This window comes from Equus quagga, chromosome 12 (genome assembly GCF_021613505.1).
Source record: "Equus quagga isolate Etosha38 chromosome 12, UCLA_HA_Equagga_1.0, whole genome shotgun sequence".
NCBI lineage: Eukaryota > Metazoa > Chordata > Mammalia > Perissodactyla > Equidae > Equus > Equus quagga.
The window spans coordinates 106,667,497-106,688,622 of record NC_060278.1 but is presented as its reverse complement, the minus strand read 5'-3'; the positions used below and the strand labels follow the sequence as shown (position 1 = coordinate 106,688,622).

The 21,126-nt window shown below is 44.6% G+C and overlaps 2 protein-coding genes across 7 annotated transcripts in view; one reads left to right on the top strand and one right to left on the bottom strand.

Annotated features, from left to right (window-relative positions):
* Positions 1-1,497, bottom strand: part of RAB22A (RAB22A, member RAS oncogene family) — a 54,620-nt gene extending 53,123 nt beyond the window's left edge. The window contains exons 1-2 of the mRNA XM_046679062.1: positions 1,366-1,497; positions 293-372 (exon numbers count right to left, since the gene is read on the bottom strand). Of these exons, the coding sequence (XP_046535018.1) occupies positions 293-372; positions 1,366-1,401 (116 nt within the window). The 5' untranslated portion in view covers positions 1,402-1,497. The remainder of the gene's footprint in view (positions 1-292; positions 373-1,365) is intronic.
* Positions 1,400-21,126, top strand: part of LOC124248687 (serine/threonine-protein phosphatase 4 regulatory subunit 1-like) — an 80,141-nt gene continuing 60,414 nt past the window's right edge. For 4 of the 6 annotated variants that reach the window (XR_006891120.1, XM_046679056.1, XM_046679055.1 and 1 more), the window contains exons 1-2: positions 1,400-1,820; positions 1,955-1,999. Coding sequence is in view for 4 of the 6 variants with exons in the window: in XM_046679056.1 (XP_046535012.1) it covers positions 1,400-1,820; positions 1,955-1,999 (466 nt within the window). In the remaining 2 variants the exon portion in view is untranslated. Of the gene's footprint in view, positions 1,821-1,844; positions 2,000-10,840; positions 11,038-17,783; positions 17,803-21,126 lie in introns of those variants that run through there. The other 2 variants (XM_046679058.1, XM_046679059.1) reach the window with 2 other exon arrangements.

Below are 21,126 nucleotides of genomic sequence, written 5' to 3'. Positions count from 1 at the left end.
ATAACTGCTGTTGACATTTACAGATAGAAGGTTCTATGTATATTCTAATAAGTAAAGCTTTAATTCACACTTTCATTTTGAAGTTTTCACTCCTCACAAGTCAAAAGATAATTCTTCTAAAACACACCAATCCTTGCTGTATTCTTTCAGGTCTTTCCAGAGATGATGGAAACCATTGTCTCTGAATTCACTACAGTGTAAAACGGAGATGCCTACCCCTGCAACACATTTTTTACTTGGAAGGACTCTCAACACACCTACAGATGCATATTCAATAAACTTAATCTCTTACCCTATTGTCGGGTTGATGTTGGGATCGAAACTGTCTTCCACGAAGCGCCATACGATGCTTGATTTACCTACACCTGTATCCTGAAAGAGAATGACAGGGGCGAATTAGCAAAAGCTTACCTGCTTGCAGACACGGAAAACTACTTCGTGCCATAAATTCAGGATTTTAGAAAAAAATCACTCTAGATACTAGGCAAATTTTAGAAGTTACGGGACATGAAGGTTTTCATAAAAATTCAGTGGGAGTAACTAGAAGAACTCAAAATGTATTGTGGGAGAGGGGTTTTTTGCAGTTTTTAAGAGATCTTAGGGCCTTTTGAAAGACCCAAGTTTCCACTTAGTGTGAAAAGTGACAAACTCACTTGCTTCTTCACATGTATAAGTAAACTATGAACTCTTCAATTACTTTTAGTAATCCCTGAGCAATCCCAGCCCCCCCCCCCCCCCCACTTGGGAAGGGGGAAGACTAGTTCTTGGAAGCCTTTTCAGTCTTTAAGGCAGCAACTCAGGCACGAGAGCATCAACTTCAGAAAGCCTGCACTAAATGGGAAAGCGGCCCTGACACGACAGGAAGCTGGAGGTTCAAACTAGTCTTTGGAGCTTCCCGATTTGCACGAGCCCCCGCCCCACGCCCGAAAGTAACTCTGCAGGAAGTGTCAGGGGTATCCCACAAGTTCAAAAACGCCAAGCAGAGGGGAAGGGCGGCTACTGCTGCTTCTAAAACCTAAGACCTGTCACCGGTTTCACTTTGGGAGACTTGGCTAACTCCTAACTAGCACCTTGGGAGGAAACTAAGAGCTGCTCTTAACCCAGATGCAATGGAGGGGCGGGGAGGCCTCTTCACCCTTTGAGGGGCGGGAAGAGTCCTTGGGCTCCAGGGAGGGGTATGGGGGAGGATGCCTCCTGCCAGCAGGACCTTCAGGAGGGTGCGGCAAGGTGGGCAGGACGGCCCGGGGATGGAGGGAGGTCGTCCCGCACGGAGGCTGGGGGAAGGGGTGGAGGGGACGTGGGCACGCCCGGGTCCCCGGCCCACCCGGTCCCCGCGGCCCTCCCCGCCGGCCCGCCGCCACTCACCCCCAACAGACACACTTTGAGTTCCCTCAGAGCCATGGCCCGGGAGCCAGGGGCGCGGGCCCGCCGCCGCCCTAAGTTGAGGAGGGAGAGGCCGGGCCCAGCACGAGCATCCCCCGGCGCCGCCGCCGCACGGCCCAGCCCCGGCCGCGGGGCGCGCAGAGACAGCGGCTGCCCGTTCGCCGGCCCTCGGCCCGGCCCGTCTGCCGCCAGCCGCGCGGGAGCCCCCTCAGCAGCCGGGACAGGGCTGCGGCCTCGCGGGCGCCGCCGCCGCCGCCATCTTGGGACGCTGGCCGGTCACCTGACCTCCCCGCCCACCTCGGCAGCCACCTTCGCCGCGAGGGCGGGGCCCGGCTGGCGCCGCGAGGCGCTCGGGGACGCGCGGGGGGCGGGGCCATTGGCAGAGGCCCCGCCCCCCGCTCGCCGGCCCCGCCTCCAGGCCCATCCCAAGATGGCGGGTGAGTGGGGCTGGGCTCCGAGGCTCCCCTTGCCCCGGCCGGGACCGCCCCTCGAGGCCGGGGGCCTCCCGCCGGCCCCTGAGCCCGCCCGAGGCGGGCCCCTCGTAACTCCTTGTATGTCTCTTGGTTTTCAGAGATCCCCCTGTACTTTGTGGACTTGCAGGATGACTTAGACGATTGTAAGTAACAGTTGGGGCGGCCCCGCCCCTCCCTGGGAGCCTCCCACAGAATTCCGGGTGCATGGCACGCGAGGGGGGAGCTTCAGGCGGGGCCCTGCGTGTGGGGACCTGGAGAGCGGGACCCCAACTGCCTTATCCACTTGTGGCGGTCCCTCCTCGCGGGGCGGGGCGGCCGAGGACGGGAGGGGAAGACTTCTGCTGTGGGGAAACTTCTGACTTCCTGTCACTTTCCTCCTCCTGCCCGGGTGCGGTGGGCGAGTCCCAGGTCCCAGCGATGCCGGCGGGCGGGGCGCGGCCGCCTGGGAGGGCTTCCACCCGGCTTTGCAATGTGCTGGGGAATGTGGGAGGTCCGGCCCTCCTTGTGGCCGGCCAAAGTGTTGCACTGACTTCGCAGGTGTCCTGGCCTCATCCCAAGGAGCCCTCTGGCGCCCGCGCTTCTCTGCGGGGTCTCCTTCACTTGTCGCTTCCTGCCCTCTCCTTTCCTGTGGAATCACTTGAAGGACTGATGGCCGGAGGAGGTGTCCCCCTGCAAATGCAAGTTCGCATTTGTGGTGAATGAAGCGTTTCCTTTCCATTCATTCAACAGTTTCTTGAGCACCTCCTTGTTCCGTGCCAGGTCACGTGCAGAACCCCAGACCTACAAAGATGAACCAGAAACAGGGGCAGCTCAGGGAGCTCCCCGTCCAGGGGGAGAGAGGGCTTGCAAATAGAAAATTACCAAACCCCGGATGCTTGCTGGTGAAGGAGGCCCGTTACAGATCATCCAAATAGCTAACATTAATCAGGGCTGGCTATGCTCTTCCCTTCCCATCTACAAGTTTGCTAATAACAAGAGTTGGTGTATTTTGAAAACTTACCATAGGTCAGGCACAGTTTTAAACCCTTTACACGTGTTCTCTCTTTTAGAGGGAGCAACCTTATTAAATTAGAATGACACTTGAAGGGGAAATAAAGCCGATGGTTAGGAGCACAGGTTCTGGAGTCAGATGGCCAGAGTGAAGTTCTGTGCCACTCTTTGCTGGCTGTGTGATCCTGGCCACGTCACTGTACCGCTCTGAGCCTCAGTGGCCTCATCTGTAAAAAGGGCATAATAGTGGTCCACTGCAAAAGGCTTTTGTGGAGGTTAAGTGAATAAAAGGTTTAGCTTGAAGCCTTGTACGTAAGAAACACTTGGTAAATATTAGCTGCTGTTATTGTTGTTATTAATGTGATCATTATTCATATTTATTTAACACTGTTGAGCCAGGAACAGTGGAGGCCCCTGGATTTACAGAGCTGAATGTTTCAGCCAGTGGACATCCTTGAATGGAAGGAATGTAGCATTTCTATTGATAAACAACAGTGAGCTGCTAATTAATCTGTTGTTCATAGATTTAATATTTGGCCTGGCTGGAAAAGCTGATTTCTGGCTGTTTCAGTTACCTAACAAACCATCCCAAAACGTAGTGGCTTAAACCAACAGCATTATATTATTTCTAACCATTCTGTAGGTTAACTGGGTGGTGCAGAAGCTTCATGTGTTCTCAGTTGAACTCTGGGGAGGTGAGAAGGTCCAAAAGGCTTCCCTGACATGGCTGTGGGCCAGGAGATCTGCCCGCATGGTTGGCCAGGGCCTCAGTTCTTCTCCAAGTGCCATTTCCACTTGGCTAGGTTGGGCTGCTCAAAGCTTGGTGGCTGCAAGGCATTTGGACCCCTTTCCTGGGGGCTGGCTTCCTTCAGTCTTTTTTGTACATATGTACAAAAAGGAATGAAGAGATTATATAGGCAAAAATAATTATGGTTTTACTTTGGCCCTGTTTCAACACATATTGGGTGTTTGAGACTTGTAATAAAGGCCTTAAATACTCTTTAGCAGACTACTGAAGACTTGCCCCAGTAAGGAAGGAAACCGCCATTACGGCTCTGAACATACCCACACCTTGGGTAGGGCAACTCGGGGAGCCTCCTGGGGCTTCCTGTTTGAGCAGGGGTCAGGGCCACGGGTTGCCGGGCCTTACAACTTTACAATGTAATTATCTAATAGCCATAATAGGAGGGCCTGTCCCCGCCACAATTTATGCTGCCCTGGGTCTCATGACACCTTACTGTGGTGGCTTTTGGGAGGCGTTATCAGGCCATGATTGACAGCAAGAACCGTGAGGTCCTGTGACCCACTTCTGTCATTAGCTCTGTCAACTTGAGCAGATCACTCAGTCACTCTCTTCAATTTCTTCGTCTGGAAAATGTCGTAAGAATAGGAAATGCTTTGTAGGACTGATTTGAGGATTAGATGAGATAGTACACATGAAGCATTTTAGCCCGGCACCTGGCATAATGAGTATTATAGTCAATGATTTTATTATTAGTATTATTTTAGTCATCAACATTATTACTAAGCTTTCCTATAAGATTTTCTCATTCAGGACCAGCCCCGTAGCCAAGTGGTTAAGTTAGCGTGCTCTGCTTCGGCGGCCCAGGGTTTCACTGGTTCGGATCCTGGGCGCGGACATGGCACTGCTCATCAGGCCATGCTGAGGTGGTGTCCCACACAGCACAACCAGAGGCACAGCTAGAATATACAACTATGTACTGGGGGGCTTTGGAGAAAAGAAGAAGAAGAAGAAGAAGAAAAAAAAAGACTGGCAACAGTTGTTAGCTCAGGCGCCAATCTAAAAAAAAAAGATTTTCTCATTCATTTTTTCATTAAGAGCTGCTACTCTGTGAGTTAGGTGGGATTATTCCTATTTTACAAATGATAAAACTGAGAATCAGAGGTTAAATAACTTATCCAGTGTGCACAGCTCAGAAATGATAGAACTGGCGGTCAAACTCTGCTCCTTCTGATTCTCGTTCTTTTGATTCCACCACACAGGTTGATTTCACAAATATTCTTAGCCTGATCATAGGAGCCTGGATGTGGGTTTGGGTGGTTCTTTGTTGTCTTCCTTGGGCATTTGTGGTTAAATGATGTGAATGTGATAACTGTTCCATTTAGGCTATAAGTCACTTTGGGCAGGGACACAAGTCATCTTTTTTATAACCCAATGTCCTGCATGATGTAGATGTTCAATTAATTTTGTTACTAGTAACGATAATGGATTGTGAGGCTTGTCTGATTTACTTTGTGATTCTTCATTAAATTTGGCTAACTTCAAAAAGAAGCCACAATGAACGGATACCTTGTTTTTTTAAATCATTCAGAGTCTTCGGGCCGTCACAGCACAGAAAAGATTTAATTTTAGAGGATTAGCTTGCTGCAGCGATCTAAATTCCTTCTCTTGAGGGCAGAAAGTGTGTGGGATGGGCTGGCCTGTTGGTCCTGGTGGTGGATTGTACGGAGAAAGTGGAGCTGTGTGAGTCGGTGCCTAAGGGGCTTAAAGGCCTGTGAATGTCTGGGTTTGCATATAGCATGTGGAGGCTGAAGGGGTGTTACTCTCAGTAAGGTTTGCTTGGCCAATTAGAATTTAAGTGTATGCTAGTGGTGGGTAAAAAAAAAGGGAGAGGAATCTATTGCAGATATAAAGAGACCTAAGAGACCTATCAGCAAAATACGATATGTGGTGAACAAACCAGCTGTGAAAAGACATTATTGAGACAGTTGGGGAAAATTGAACTTGGACTGGGTATTAGATTATATTAAGAATTACTATCAATTTTGTCAGACGGGATAGTGCACTCAGTTTTTTTCAAAGAAGGGCCTTATCTGACTGAAACAAACAAGCATTTATGGGCGAAGTGATTTGATGTGTAAGGTCTGCCTTCAAATACTGCGACAAACAATAAACAAACAAAAAGTTGGGAATAAGGATAAATGGGAAGAAGATGGCAGACTATGGATACTTGTTGAAGCTAGTTGCTGGGGACCTGGGGGTTTATGATACCATTCTTTCTATTTTTGCATATGTTGGGAAATTTCCATAATAAAAAGTTTAAAAAAATGAGATGAAAGTTTCATCTGTGATCAAACGGCTACACAAAGAGTTAAAAAACTGGATTTCAGTTTTGAAGTCGGCCACAAAGTTATTGTAAGACGCGTTTAGCTTCAAAAGACAGACTCGTAGAATGTTAGTTTTTGGGGAACAGAGTATTTCTGTCGAATATTTAGTTTTTAAGAGCTATCTATGAAAGAAGTTGGGAGAGGGCATACTTTATTGATGAGAAAAGCTAGATGCCAACAAATGATATCTGGACCTCTGTTGAAAATAGAAGTAGCTAAGTGAGAGGAATATAGGTAGACTCTTCGAGTATTAATGCTGGCAGCAGCAGTGTATGTTCAAGCTTGAATAAAAGACATCCTCCAGAGCAAAAAGCATTCCATTTCACCTGCCCATTTTGCTCTAGGTTTGTAAAAATGTTATGTTCAAGACCACAACCAAGCTGTGTGCCCCTAAAGCAGAGAAAGTATATTAATTTGAGCCCAACACCAAACCATTGAACTTTTTCTCTGAACTGTAATATAAACTTGAATCAACGATTGTCAATTTTTTAAAAAAATAGAAACCTACCTGTTAAGTGAAATAGTTTCAACAGGTAGAGAAACTTGAGTACGCTAATACTTGGGAAATAGAACAAAATCCAGGCATCAGACTATTCTCTAAATCAGAGGTGGACAAATTTTTTCTGTAAAGGATCAGGCAGTAAATATTTTAGGCTTTGCGGGCCTGAAGGTCTGCTGCAACCACTCAAGTCTGCTGTTGTAGCTTGGAAGCAGCCTCAGACAGACATAAATGAATGGGCATGGCTGTTTCCTAATAAAACTTTGTTTACAAACACAGGCAGTGGGCTGGATTTGGCCCATGGGCTGTAGTTTGCCAACCCCTGTTCTAAATCAAACCTGATTTCATTCTGTTAGAACCTGTAAGTCTGTCAATTAGCAGAGCCGACCCGCTGGACTATCTTTCCCACTAAGGTCAATTGGAAGAGCTGAGCTTTTTGTTAGCACAACCTCTGCTTGACAAGTTGCTCCAACTTTGAGTCTTATTTTTCCTGTTGGTGTGTTGAGGGTAAAAACATGTACGTGTTTCCTCCCAGCAGGATGAGCGTGGCAAGGAAGGAGAGCCAGAGCCGTGGGAGCAGAGTCAACTCTGCTCCCCTCTGACAGCCATAATGCATTTTACTTTTGCTGCTTTGTATTTTCCATTTCCTGTGAGACAAACAGATGAGCATCAGAGAGTCCCTGAAATTGTCTCTGTTTAGAAAGAGAGTTTTAGATGGCTTTCTACATCACAAATTAATATCTTTTAAATAGAAATTTTGCAACAAAACCTGGCTAGTGAAAGAGAAAGTGTTTTTGACCTTCAAAACAGCACTTAGTCTTAACCCTGATGGGAAAAAAAAAGAGTTGAGGGCAAGTGGTTGCTTTTCATGTTTGGAAAGTCATTTATCCATGCAGGAAGTGTTTCTCCAGCTCCTCCATGGTGCCAGCCTGTCGGGGGCACTGGGGATAGAGGGATGAATAAGCCTTGGGCTGCTTCCACCTAGAGAGGAGGTGCATGCCTAGAGATGGTGCAGAACGCAGCCTGTCTAGGCCTAAGGCAGGAGAGTGAACCCAGAGCTGGGCATTCAGAATGCCGAGTGACTGTCTGCCAGGGCTGGGAGGGCCTCCCCTCCTAGCCACCTGAGTTGGATCAGGTCAAGGAAGGTGATGGGCATTCTAGGCAGAAGGACCTGTGTGTGCAAAGGTAGAGTGGTGGGGGGAAGGTCGGAAACTTGGGAAAAAGGGGTGTGTGGGAGGGGAGGAGTCGACCAAGACTGGGGAGGTAGGGTTGGGAGCCATCAGTGAAGAATCTTCCTTGACAGCCACAGGGTTTAGACTTAACACGAGAGGCAGTAGGGAATCTCTGGATATTTTGCTGGGACGTATGTCTTAGGAAGGCAACCCAGGCAGTAGTATAAAAATTAGCATTTATTTAGGACTAATAATGTGCCAATCTCTGTTGTGAGTGCTTCTAGTATTTTAACTTAACTATAAAAACTCTATGAGGCAGATATTTTAAACTCCATTTTATTGCCAAGCAAGGCTCATAAGGGGCATAGAAAGGCTAAGTAACGTGCCCAAAACAACACAGCTGGTGAGTGGCAGGGGTGGGATTCAAACCAGGGAGTCTGGCTGCAGAATTTATACTCTCACTATACTTTGGAGGACTTGGCATTCATTCATTCATCCATTCATTCATGTATGTGACTAGTATTTATTAAGGGCCTGTTAAGTCCCAGGCATTGCACTAGACCTTATGGACACAGGTGAATCAAAGAAACCTGATTTCTGCTCTCATGGAGCTCTCAGTCCTGCGACTGAGACAGTGATTAAAAGCCAACATAAATGAGTGAGAGTGGTTCAGGTGTGGCAGGTGCGCTGCAGGATGATGACAGGTGAGTAGGATCAGAAGTGCCAGGGCAGGGCTGTTGCTTGGATGGAGGTACCACTTTACTTCAAGTGGCCAGACAAGGCTTCTCTGGAGCTCTGAGGAGTGCTCTCAAGTTAAGATTGGATAACATTCTCATGAAAAGCCAGAGAAAGCATCCCGGGCATAGTGAATAGCAAGGACAAAGGTGCCGAGGCAGGATGAGCTCATCATTGTCAAGGATTTGTGCGTCTGGAATGCAACAAGTGATGGACACAGGAGTGAGAGAAGTAGGTGGGGCCATATCATGCGTGGCCTTAAATCCATCACAGGATAAGGAGTTTGCCTTTCGTTCAAGGAAGCATGGGGAACCACTGGAGAATTTTAACCAGGGGAGTGACTAGTGCTGAGTTACGTTTTAAAGAAAGGACAGACTATGGAAAAACAAGCCAGAGATGGGAAAAACCAGTGTGTTCCAGGGATCCAGGCAAGGGCAGTGGGATCTCAGTGAAGGAGGTGGGCGTGAGAGCAAGTAATGGGTTGATGGATATTTCAGGTAGTGAGGGAAGAGTCAATGCACAGACAGGTCCTGTGGGCAGCACCTCTGCTCCGCTCCACTCAGGCTGGGCTAGGCGCCCCTCCTTCGTGTTCCCTGAACCCTGTATCACTGTGTGGCAGCATTTAACACAGGCACGACTGGATGTTTGTTCTTGTCCATCAGACTGGGTCTTACCCATCTTTGGATCACTATGGTCTAGTGTAGCAAATGGCACGTAACAGACAAGCAGAAGTGTGTACTGAATGAATGAATCAGGCAGTACACGAGGAGCATGCTTTGGGGGAAGGGGTGGGGGGCGGAGTTCATGTTTTCTATCTGAGACAGTTATTTTTGAGGCACTTAGAGGAGATCCTGGTGGCACAATCTAAGAGGCCACTGAAGAGCACCCTTGTAGGGTTCTGGAGCAGAGTTAGGACCGGAGATTAGATCTGAGAGTCATTAGTGGTGGATGGTAGCTGGAGCTGGGGGAGTGGATGAGAGCAGCAGGAGGGGAGTGTTGGAGGAAAAGAAGGTAAAGAATGGGAGCTCTGGGTAGCAGAAGGTTCTAGTAGTGAGTGCTAGAGAACAAACGTCACGGTAAGAAAACAGGGGATCCTTGAAGCCAAGGTTTTGTTTGGGGTGATCATTCATGCCACTTGCCATGGAGGAGTTAGATAAAATGAGAACTGAAGACAGGCCATGGGCTTTGATAGTTAGGAGGTCTTTAGTGACCTCAGTGAGAACTTTTCCGATGCAGCCAAGGAGCATGAGCCAGACCAGAATTAGTTGGGAAGGCATTGGGAGTTGAGGCAGTGTCACCTGTAGTCTAGTAGCTCAGTGGTCATTTACTGAGTGACCATTGTATTCCAGGCACTGGCTGGCCATTGGGCACTTTGGGGAATGGTCAGTGCTCTGAGGAGCTTATAACCTAGCAGGGGAAAACACTCTTTCAAGAAGATGCAGCTAGAGGAGTTGGAGGGGTGGAGATCAGTTGCTTTTCTTCTTAAATAGAAGAACCTAGAACACATTCGCATTATTTGTGTCTACTCTGAAAACCTTAAAAAAAAAAAAGGAAAGCATTTTAATGGCCCCACAATTCCATTCCTGGTTGTATGCCCAACAAAACGTGAAAATATCTTCTCAAAAAGACATGGTCATAGTAGCACTATTTTTAATAGTTGAGAACTGGAACTCACCCAAATGTCCATCATGGGTGCAATGGATTATAAATTATGGTTATGTTTACACAGTGTAAAACTATGCAGCTGTAAGATGAATGATCTAGAACTCTACCCAATAATATGGATGAACTTCACAAACATACTGATGAGTGAAAGAAGCCAGACACAATAGGATACTTACTGCAGAATTCTATTTCTACAGAGTGAAAAAACAAGCTGAGCTAATCTAAGCCATTAGAAGGCAGGAGAGTGGTCACCTGTGGTAGGGTAGTAAGTGGAAGGGAGCGTGAGGGGCTTTCGGAGATGCTGGTAAAATTCTCTTTCTCAAGCCAAGTGCTGGTTACATAAGCGTGTTCAGTTTGTGAAAATCCGTCAAGTGAAACACTTATTATTTGTACACTTTTGTGTATCAGTATTATACTTCAATTTTAAGAAAGTATTGATTTTTAAAATCAAAGCATGGGGAGAGCATAACCATGGACTGAGGGAAGGAGCCCATGAAAAAGGCAAAGATGGCAGATAGCAGAAAGAGAGAGAGAGGGTAGGACTGTGGGGCTGGACTGTCTCAGACAGGACTGGAACTCAGTGCATCTGTGGACGAGTTTGCTTCTTTCCAGAAAGAGGAAGGCGACCTTCCTAGCAGTTTGGCCAAGGTGGTCAGTAGAGAAGAGACTTTATGTTTGTCAACATTGCTTGATTGTTTCAAATATTTTGAACAGCAGGAAAATAGAGACCCACATGCACCTGCACTCACCCCAAAGGTTATTGGTTTTCTTTTGCCACCTTTTTTTCTTTTCAGATCTGCCTCAAGTCTGACTAGAGAAGTTGCTGCATGTTTAAGTACTGTTGTTCCATTTATTAATACTGTGTAGACGCTAGCACCCCCACCTCCTCCAACTCTGTCCCCGGCCGGGTGAGTTGGCAGGAAAATTGAGATGTGTAAGATCAAAATGGAGCACACGAACTGCTTTGAGCTGCGGAGTTCTTTCCTATCAGGTAACCCGAGTAAATGTTTCCTGCTGACTGTCGGTGTAAAAGTCAGAGTCATAAATAATGACAGGTTTTGGAAGCTGTGATTAAAGCCACAAATCAAAGAGGAATTCCCATGTATGCATGGTGTAGAAAGGACGGCTGCTCATGAATTAAGTTGGTCTTTTCAGCCAGCCCATTGCGTAGTGCTAGTAATAACCATCGGTAGCCCTCAAAGATTTGCAGTATAAAACATTATGCATCGGACGGATTGCTCATACAAGAGCTAATAAATCAGCTTGGGTCTTATTAGAGAATGGCATTTATATAGAGAAAGTTTGCCTGTGCAACTTGGTGTTGAAATTTAGTTAAGTCAACAAGGATCTGTGGTGTACGGGGGTCAGTTTCCCCCCAGAAGCCAGTGAAGAATCAAGAGTGTTCTTCATCTTTCAAATCGGCCAGGTTTGTGTAGTCTAGCTATTAGAAATAGTCTCAATTTAGGAATCTGCATTAGTACTTATAAGCCTGTTAGCAAGAAGAATGAAACCACTTACGTAACATGTTAATGGATGGTTTACTCTAGTGCCCTCCTAAATCATTTAAGGCCTTACAGAGACTTAGTTATTGTTCATTGAAGAGTGGCTAATGAGAAGCTCTAGAAAATTACCAATTATATAAGTTAGACATTAATGCATTCTTCTGTTTTTTTAAAAGTACAAATTTTCCAAATAAAGCTAAGCTTTTTCTTGGCCACCGTCAACCAATCTTCCAACATTTTGAGACGGACATAGACTGGGCCACATCTATCATGTTCTCCCCACCACTGTCCCCTAGTGCAGTGTCAGAGGCAGAATATTGGATTGTATGGATAATTGGGCTGGCCCAGCGTGGCATAGCTCACATAGAGTTATAGTGACAGGATGACATGTTGAATGGAGAATCGTAAATATTGGGAATGCCTGGAGAACGGATTCTTAATGAAAATGCTTGCCAGGAGAGACGTGCTATAACATTCTGTCTCCGTCTCTACCTCTGTTTATGTCTGGGCCAATAAAGGCATCTCATTGGGTATGTTTTATTGCATTTATTTTTTCTCACCTTTCCACTTAAAACCAGTTCTGGCGTGGCGGCTCAGTCAGGGCTTGGTGGCTTCATGTGAAATCTCTGGCTTCCCTGAACCACCGAAAGGCAGAGACGCTCCATGTGCTTTCCTCAGCTGTGCTCTTCCCTTCCTCTGGAATGTTCTTTTTCCCTTTCCCAGATCCTCTCTCTCTTCCCATATGGAGAATTCCTACTTGATCTTCAAGGCTCAACTCAGATACCGCGTCTGTTCTAGGAAAGCATCTCCCGTCTCCTTCGTCCTCTTCCAGGCAGAGCTGGTTTCCTCCCTGGTTTGTTTCTAACAGCATCCTACAGCTCTTGCCTCTGGAGTATTGTGAGCTGTTAGTGTATGACGATCTCTGTTCCCTTGGGAGCTTTTGGAGTCCGGGGACCACGTCGTTCTCGTCTCTGAATCACCAGTACACTGTCGAATTTGAATTATGGTTTACTGTTTTCACCTGCAGTTCACCATAGTGGGAAGAGTGTGTTTGAGGTGGGTTTGCTATTAACATGTTTCTGTGTTTGTACTGGATCTTTTGATCCTTTTCTTGATGCAACCTGACCTGTAAAATTTCTTTTCTTTCTCTCTTTTTATTAGATTATATCTACTGTACTTTGAACCTGTAAAGCACATTCACCTAATGTTATACTTAAAACATTAATTCGTACTCAGCCTATTTTAAGACAGATTGGTGTCTTGTGAAAAGAATTGACACAGAGGCCAGTGCTCCAGGGTGTCTTGTGTGTTCTCGCTAGAGCTCCCTCATCCAGTTTATTTTATGCCCCAGCCGTTTTAAATGATGAGTATACTGACGGCGTTCATTATGTTTGGTAGATGACCCTTGAGCAACTAGTTAGCATAGAGGAGGGTCAGTCTTTTTTCCCCAGAGTTTTAGTTTCCAGGAATATTTTTCTGGCGGGACTTTTAATCAGGAAGAGTTTTGTTTGTTTTTTTTACTTAGTCACCTAGCATCAGGGTCAAAGGATAACAGATTTTGTTATTCTTTGCAAATGGATCAGGACCTCATTGAAGAGGAGCCAATTTCGTCTTTGGATGTGTGAGCTCAAGGCTCCTGCTTGAGAACCACCCTGGTTTTGGTTGGACAGTGGAGGTGAGCCTTCTGTCCCTTAGCTAGTTAGCTGGGTTTTTTAACTTGGATTGTCCTCCTGGAGAGCAGGTAGCAGCCACATCCACTGACTCTGATGCAACAGAGCCACAAGGATGTTGTCCGTACGGTTCAGGGAAATGTGGTGGCATGTGGGTGTGCAGCACGGGGACAAGGTGCTGAACATCCGGTATGATGGGAGAGGCTACCCACCCCTGCGAATCAGACTAGCGGTTCTTCCAGGCCCTTCCTACGCTGGTCTTTGTTAGCTTTAAATTATTCATCATTTTGGTAAAGGATCAGTGATGTCTTGTGTAAACTTGCAGTGAACCTGATATGGGCAGAAACTTAGAAGGCAGCTGCTGCTCACAAGTTCATAGCATAGATGGCAGATGAAGTCAGTCATGGTCAATATTGTTTTTTTTTAATTTAGAAAAAAATTTTGGTCAATATTTTTTTTTAATTTAAAAAAAATTAAAAAAAAAATATTTTGAGCCAAGAAGGTTTGAAAGTATTATTAGAAACTATTTTCTGATGAAGGCTTTGCTTTTCTGCATTATATTAAGCTTTCATGAATGGAGTAACTTTTTTTCACATGTAAGAAAATACAATGAAAAAATGTGGACAAGGAATTATATGCTACTTCATATTTCATTTCTCACTTGAATGCTTAATGTTCCTGATGTTTCCGGGTGACCTGGACTTGTTGGGCCTCAGGATAATCGACTGCTTGTGGTATCACCATGTAGACCTCAACTTCTTTTGCCTGTGAACAGTTGCCAGACAACGTGCCCTGTTAGCAGTGGCTAGAAATGTAAATTCTAGAAAACTCTTTTGAGAACAGGAGTCATTTTATGTGCTACTGCCACTGTCAGGAGGCACAGCAAGCTAGCCTGTCAGATCTTTACCATTCATTCAACAACTTTGATTGAGTGCCTGCTGTGTGCCAGGCATATTACTGAGTCAAAGGTTTTTGCCCTGAGGGTGGGGGTGAGGGTGGAGGAGCAGACCAGCTGATACCCAGTGAACTGACGAAGTAAATGTTTTGTGTGTTAAAAGATGATAATTCTCTGGAAAAACAGAAAAGTAGATCAGGGTAAGGTGGGCTGTACGTGGGAGGTTTGCAATTTCAAAATAACCTGCTCAGGGAGGACCTCACTGAAAGGGTGAAGGAGCAGAGATTTTAAAGAGGAAAAGGATGTTATCAGAGAGGACATCTTGGGGAGGAGAGTTCTAGCAGAGGCAATTGCCGAGCAGTGCAGTGGCCCCTCGCCAAGGAGGTATTGGAGTGTGTGGGAAACAGCAAGGAGCTGTGTGGCTGGAGGAGAGGACAGTGAAGGGGAGAAGGAATAGTGGGAGATGAGGTGCCAGATAGTCCCTACTGACCCCAAATCCCTCACTTTATGGGACCATCCACTCACCAGGGGCTGCTCAGGTAACAGTACCTGGTATGTCTTTCTCTTTCTTTTTCTTTCCTTCTTCTTCTCCTCAAAGCCCCCCAGTACATAGTTGTATATTCTAGTTGTGGGTCCTTCTAGTTCTGCTATGTGGGACGCCACCTCAGCATGGCTTGATGAGCGGTGCCCTGTCCATGCCCAGGATCTGGACTGGCGAAACCCTGGGCTCCCGAAGCAGAGCGCACGCACTTAACTACTCGGCCACAGGGCCGGCCCCTATGTCTTTCTGTTTCACAGTGGTTCTCATCTGGGGACATGTGGCAATGTTTGGAGATGTTTTTGCTTGTCGTAGCTTGAGGAGAGGGTGCTCCTGGCATCTAGTGAGTTGAGGCCGGGAGTGCTGCTGAACGTCCTATAATAATGCACTGCCTCCACAACAGAGGGTGAACGCATTAATAGTGCTGAGGGTGAGAAATCCTGCTCTCTTGTTATATAGTTCATCAGCTGTTGATTGATTTAGTTTGTCTTTGAAGACTTAATAAAAAAAGACATTAAAACATCATGGGAAGAGGTTATTAATCCCAGTACCTGGTCAGAGTGCCTTCACAATTGACACTGAAGACAATGCTGGCTGGTCTCGCTGACTTTGTGGGAAGGGGGTCCAAATCTTGCTTGCATGTACATGTTAGTAACCTGGTGCTTCTACGGAGTTCTTCAGGAAATCTGATACATCACTCACAGGTAAACAGTCAGAATCTCACTGATACTCGTTAATTTGGACTCAGGTAGTATTTTCTAATTGTGACTGGCTGGGCTGTTGATCCGCACAAGGGATAATGTTCATCCCTCTCTCTCTCTCTCTCTGAAAGATTTTCAGTACTTGGAATAGTAGGCAGTATTATTTGCATATGAATGTGATGTTATTAGTGGGAATATTTTCCTTGGATTACACCAATCCAGTATTTTTCAGACGTCAGTCATTTGTGTACTGCTTTTCCTGTTTTTGGCTTTATCTATATACCACCTGTATTTTTCTTCATATCAAATAAGTTCTTTTATTTAAACACGTTTTGGAAAACTTGTACTAGTTGCTCAACATGAAACTTCACCAAAATATCATAAGACAAAAATAGAATAACATTATTAAATTCTAGATAGACACAGTTGCCTGCAAAAGATTCTGAGCTTGAGACCTGGCTGTTTTAAAAAGGAAGGTGAACTGGTTTTAGGCAAGTGTCCGAGACATGCTAGGACCCAAAGGGAACTTTCTTTGGTTTAATCAGGGAATTGAGAAGTGGGTAACTTTCCCACTGTGTGATTTAGTGATGTTTCACGTACCTTCCACGTATCGCACTTCGGGATATGCTGTCCCAAGCTGTCGTACTCTGAGACTGGGTGACTGGCTGTGCATCTGCAGCCTGGCCGGCTAGGGTCAGAGCTGCAATCTGAGAGTGCGGGACCAAGCCGTGATGCAAAGGAGGCTGGCTCTCTTTGGCTCTTAGTGCAGAGCCAGAGCTCTCCCAGAGAGGCAACCGTTAGATGACCTGGTTCTTTGTGCTGTGGAGGACGAGAACTAATTCCATTCTTAAAATAATACTGAACAAAACCCCCTATGATTCAGATTTCTCACTGTTTCAGATGAACTTCACACGTCTTTCCTCTCTGCCCCTCCTTAAGTACTTAATATGAATTACCAAAATTTAATTCTACTATACTCATTATTAGGATGATTTAGTATTTTTTATTAACTCATGCACTTTATATTGAATGTGAGGTTTCATTTATTTTATTTTAGCAGTTATATGATTTTTTTTCCTGAGGAAGATTCATCTGAGCTAACATCCATTGCCAATCTTCCTCTTTTTGTCTGTGAGCCGCCAACACAGCATGGCCACTGACAGACAAATGGTGTAGGTCCACACCCGGGAACCCAACCTGGGCTGCCGAAACAGGGCGTGCCGAACTTACCCACTAGGCCACTGGGGCTGGCCCTGTGTGATAATTTTTGACCTACTTTCTCTCTTCTGAAGGTAAGATCTCTCATTTTTGTGAACAGAAGTGAATTATTTTCTTGGTTACTTTCTAGCTCATCTTGTGGGTGTAGCTCCAGGTGGCTTTAGGCCAATTGCTACACCTCACATTTGTTTTTGTGGAAACTGGGTTTTCTCAGCTTCCTCTGGGGCTGCTAGACTCTCATGGATTGAATCCTGGCAAGCAAAGTCTGAGGAGACTGATTTCTGCAGGAACCAATATTTGTTAAATGTGTGCCACGTGTTATATGACAGGGTCCCAGGGTGTAAAGGGCCTACAAGTCCAGCTGTGGAGACAGAAACAGTCTACTTAGAGTTATTAATGCACCATTTTATGTAAAATGTTGAAGGCTGACAACTGTATAATTCCACTCATTACCTCCCTACTTTATGTTATAGTTTTGATTATATAGTATATCTGCATATGTCATAAATTCCATGATATGAAGTTATAATTTTTGCTTTGTATTGCTTTAAGCATCGTATGTATTTTGAAGAAATTAAGAGGAAAAATAGTTTTTTTGAAAAACTTACCCCCAAATTTACCATTTCCAATGTTCTTGATTCCTTTTGAAGATAGTTTCCAAATGGTATCATTCTTCTTCAGCCTGCACAACTTCTTTTAGCATTTCTTGTAGTCTATGTTGGCTGACTATGTTTAAAAGGGTATGTTAAAAAATGAATGATTTTTCTTTGCTTTCTTTCTTTCTTTCTTTTTTTTTTTTTTTGGTGAGGAAGATTGGCCCCGAGTTAACAGCTGTTGCCAGTCTTCCTCTTTTTGCTTGAAGGAAGATTGTTGTTGAGCTAACATCTGTGCTCTTCCTCTATTTTTTTGTGTGTAGGACACTGCCACAGCGTGGCTTGATGAACAGCATGTAGGTCTGCACCTGGGATCCAAACCCGTGAATCCTGGGCTGCTGAAGGGGAGCGCACGAACCTAAACACTGCACCACCGGGCTTGCCCCTGAATGGTCTTTTTTTTTTTTCTCTAATTTGACATTGTCTTTATTTCATCTTCATTCTTGAAGGATATTTCTCTGGATTTCAAGTACTGGATTAACAGTTTTTTCTTTCAGTTCTTCAAAGATGTGATTCCATGGTCTTCTGCCTCCACTCTTTCTGATGAGGAATCAGAGATAATTTGAATCCTTACTTCTTGTATGTAATGTTTATTTTTCTTTGCTACTTTCAACATTATCATCTAGCTAAAATAGAGAATGTTTTTACTCATTATAGGCATATTTTTCTTTATATCCATAAACATTTTATAATAGTTGCTGTAAAATCCTTGTCTGTAATTCCAACATTTGGATCCTTTCAGGGTCAATCTGGATTTTTCTCTATTTTAGCTAGTTTTCATGTTTCTTTGTTTATTGAGTAGTTTTGGATTATAACCTGGAAGTTGTGAATATTATGAGATGTAAAATCTCTGGATTCTGTTATATGCCTCTAAAGAGTGTTGACTTTTTTGTTTTATTTTATTTTATTTAGAGTGTTTTGTTTTATTTTAGTAGGCACTTAAATTGACTGATGTCAAACTGTTACGTCTGTCTCTCCTGTAGTGGATAGTAGCCCAAATCTTAGTTCAGTTCTCTTAACCTTAGCTATGCTCTGGAGTTGCCACAAAATGCATGGTTTAGGGGTCAAGCCAGCGTTTGGGCTGAGTTTCCTGCAGAGGCTTCCCCTCTCTGATGTTTTCCTTTCTGGGAATCCCCCCACCCCAACCTACACACACTTTCTAGTGGCTGTGGCTGCCTTGAACTCTACAGAGAGAAATACAAACAATATCAGTAATATAATGTGCTCACTAATTTGATAGTAATAGCAGCTGATACTTTCAAAATGCTTGTGTGTGTCAGATGCTGTATAACTATATCTGTCTGTCTGTCTTTCTATCTATCCAGTGTCATTTAATCTACACTACCACAGTCATCTAAGGTATGCATCCATTTTAGGGTGAGGAAACTGAGAATCAAAGAGGTGGGATATCTATCCAGAGTTACATACCTTAGAAGAGACAGAGTTGGATTTCAGAATCAGATACTTTGACTCAAGGCCTCACACGCTTATCAATTACATGTTATGCCTCTAACATCTTTTAAGTGAGAGATCTGGGAGTTAGTCTTTAATTTTTCTGTTTTCTTTGCCGTTGATATTCTACAGTGCATCTAAGTATGGATTTGTTATTAATCATTCTGTTCAGGATTTGTACTTCTTGAAATTGAATAGTCATCTTTTTTTTTCCACTCTGGAAAATTGTTAGTCATTATCTCTTTAAATATTGCCTCTGCCTATTTTCCATAATCGCTCCTTCTGAAATTCCTATTGGACTTATCTTAGCATTCCATTCTTCATGTGCCTTAATTGCTGTCGTGTATTTTTCAACTCTTTATTTCTCTGTGCAGTGTTCTGGGTCATTAGTCAGATCAATCTTCCAGCTCACTAACTCTCTCTTGAGCTGTATCTAAACTGCTATTTAAGTCAGCTACTGAATTCTTAATTAAATGGTCTCTATTTTTCATTTCTACTTGGTTCTTTTTCAAGTGTGACTATTCTTCTCACTCTCTTCTTTTGTCATTATGATATCTATTTTTTTAATTGTTCTCATTCTATGCATAATTATTTCATAGTCTGTTTCATATTTTTCTAATATTTCTAATCTTGGTGTGCAAATTCTCATTTGTTGTGTCTGCTACTCTTCCTCTTGATGGTTCATAACCATGTATAGTTTGAAATTTTTATTGCCTGTTTACCTTCAGTAGGAGTACTTTACGAAGTTGCATGCTTTTTGGATTGTGAAAGTCTCTTTAGAACAGCTTCTTGTTTGCTTCCGCTGGGATGCCTGGGATTGGAAGAAACCTGGACAGTGATGCTCTCAGCAGTTCAGTGTGGGGCTCTACACTTTGCAGGTGGTGTAAATCTGGGCTCTACTCGTAGGTCATGTAGCCTTTGGCCTTGCTTCTTGAGCGTGACTACCCCTCCCCCCACTCCCATCCTAACCGTAGTCCACTTTCCACAACTGTGTTATATTGGGGTCATGGTTTCAAATTCACTACCCATATCTTTTATCCCCACGTGGGCATCAGAAAGCTAGTATCTTAGACCTATATCCGGGTCTTCAATGTTGACCATAGGGGATGAACTTCTGCTAACTGCTCTCACTTTGACTTCTGTCTTCCTTTCTGGCATTGGGGATGTCCTTCCTGCCTTCCTATATTTTTAAATATTTTATCTAGATTTCTGTGGGGTTTTTTTTTTTTTGATGGGAGAGAGTTCCTTTCTTGTCAACTCCACCATAAGTTGTCGGAAAGAAATCCCAGTAACTGGGGTTTGGATGTAGTTGTCAAAAGCCCATGCTCCTCTGATAATCTACACTGAGTTCAGGTAATAAAGTCAGGATGAAAAGGGGACTGATGTTAAAATAGAAATCAGAATCTCAGTTTATTTGTTATAACGAGATGAGTATTTACCTAGAAGGCTAAGCTGTCAACGTCAGTAGCTTCCCACTGGATAAAGTCTAGGGTAAGAACTTGACAGTGCTTTTTCAGAACCATTCGGGGCAAATAGGACCATACTAACAAATATAAATAGCCTGGCAGTTTTAAGATATATTATTATATATGTTATATAATATTATTATATTATATAGATAATATATTCCTGCATACCTTTAAAATGAATTGAGGGTTTACTTGAAGACCACACGACTTCCTATGGACTCCTGAGTACTCTACGTTCTCTAGATCTGAATCGGAGTTCTCAAAGACATTGTTAAGATGACAAAGTCACTTCATAAATATGGAATTCTAGTAAAGGAAGTTAGATACTCTTAAGAGTTGTTTTTTTGTTTTTGTTTGTTTGGTTTTTTAGACTGGCACCTGAGCTAACAACTGTTGCCAATATTTTTGTTTTCTTTTTCTTTTTCTGCTTTTTCTCCCCACATCCCCCCAGTACACAGTTGTATATTTTAGTTGTGGGTCCTTCTAGTTGTGGCATGTGGGACGCTGCCTCAGCGTGGCCTGATGAGCGGCACCACGTCTGTGCCCAGGATGCGAACCAGCGAAACCCTGGGCCACTGAAACAGAGCATGCAAACTTAACCACTTGACCACAGAGCCGGCCCCTTAGGAGTTGTTTTCATCACAGCAGTGCCGGCAACTTGCCAAGTAGATCCATTCTTGCTTTCATAAAACCAGCTTAGGAAGATAGAGGAATGGACAGTCTTCTACTCATCTTCCTTCTTTCTTTCCTCCCCTCCTCCCTCCCTTCTTTCCTTCGTTCCTTCCTCCCTCCTTCCCTTCCTTCCTCCCTTCCTTCCTCTGTTCGTTCCTCCCTTCCTCCCTTCCTTCCTCCCTTCCTTCCTTCCTCCCTCCCTTCCTCGCTTCCTTCCTCCCTTCCTTCCTTCCTCCCTTCCTTCCTTCCTCCCTTCCTTCCTCCCTTCCTTCCTCCCTTCCTTCCTTCCTCCCTTCCTTCCTTCCTCCCT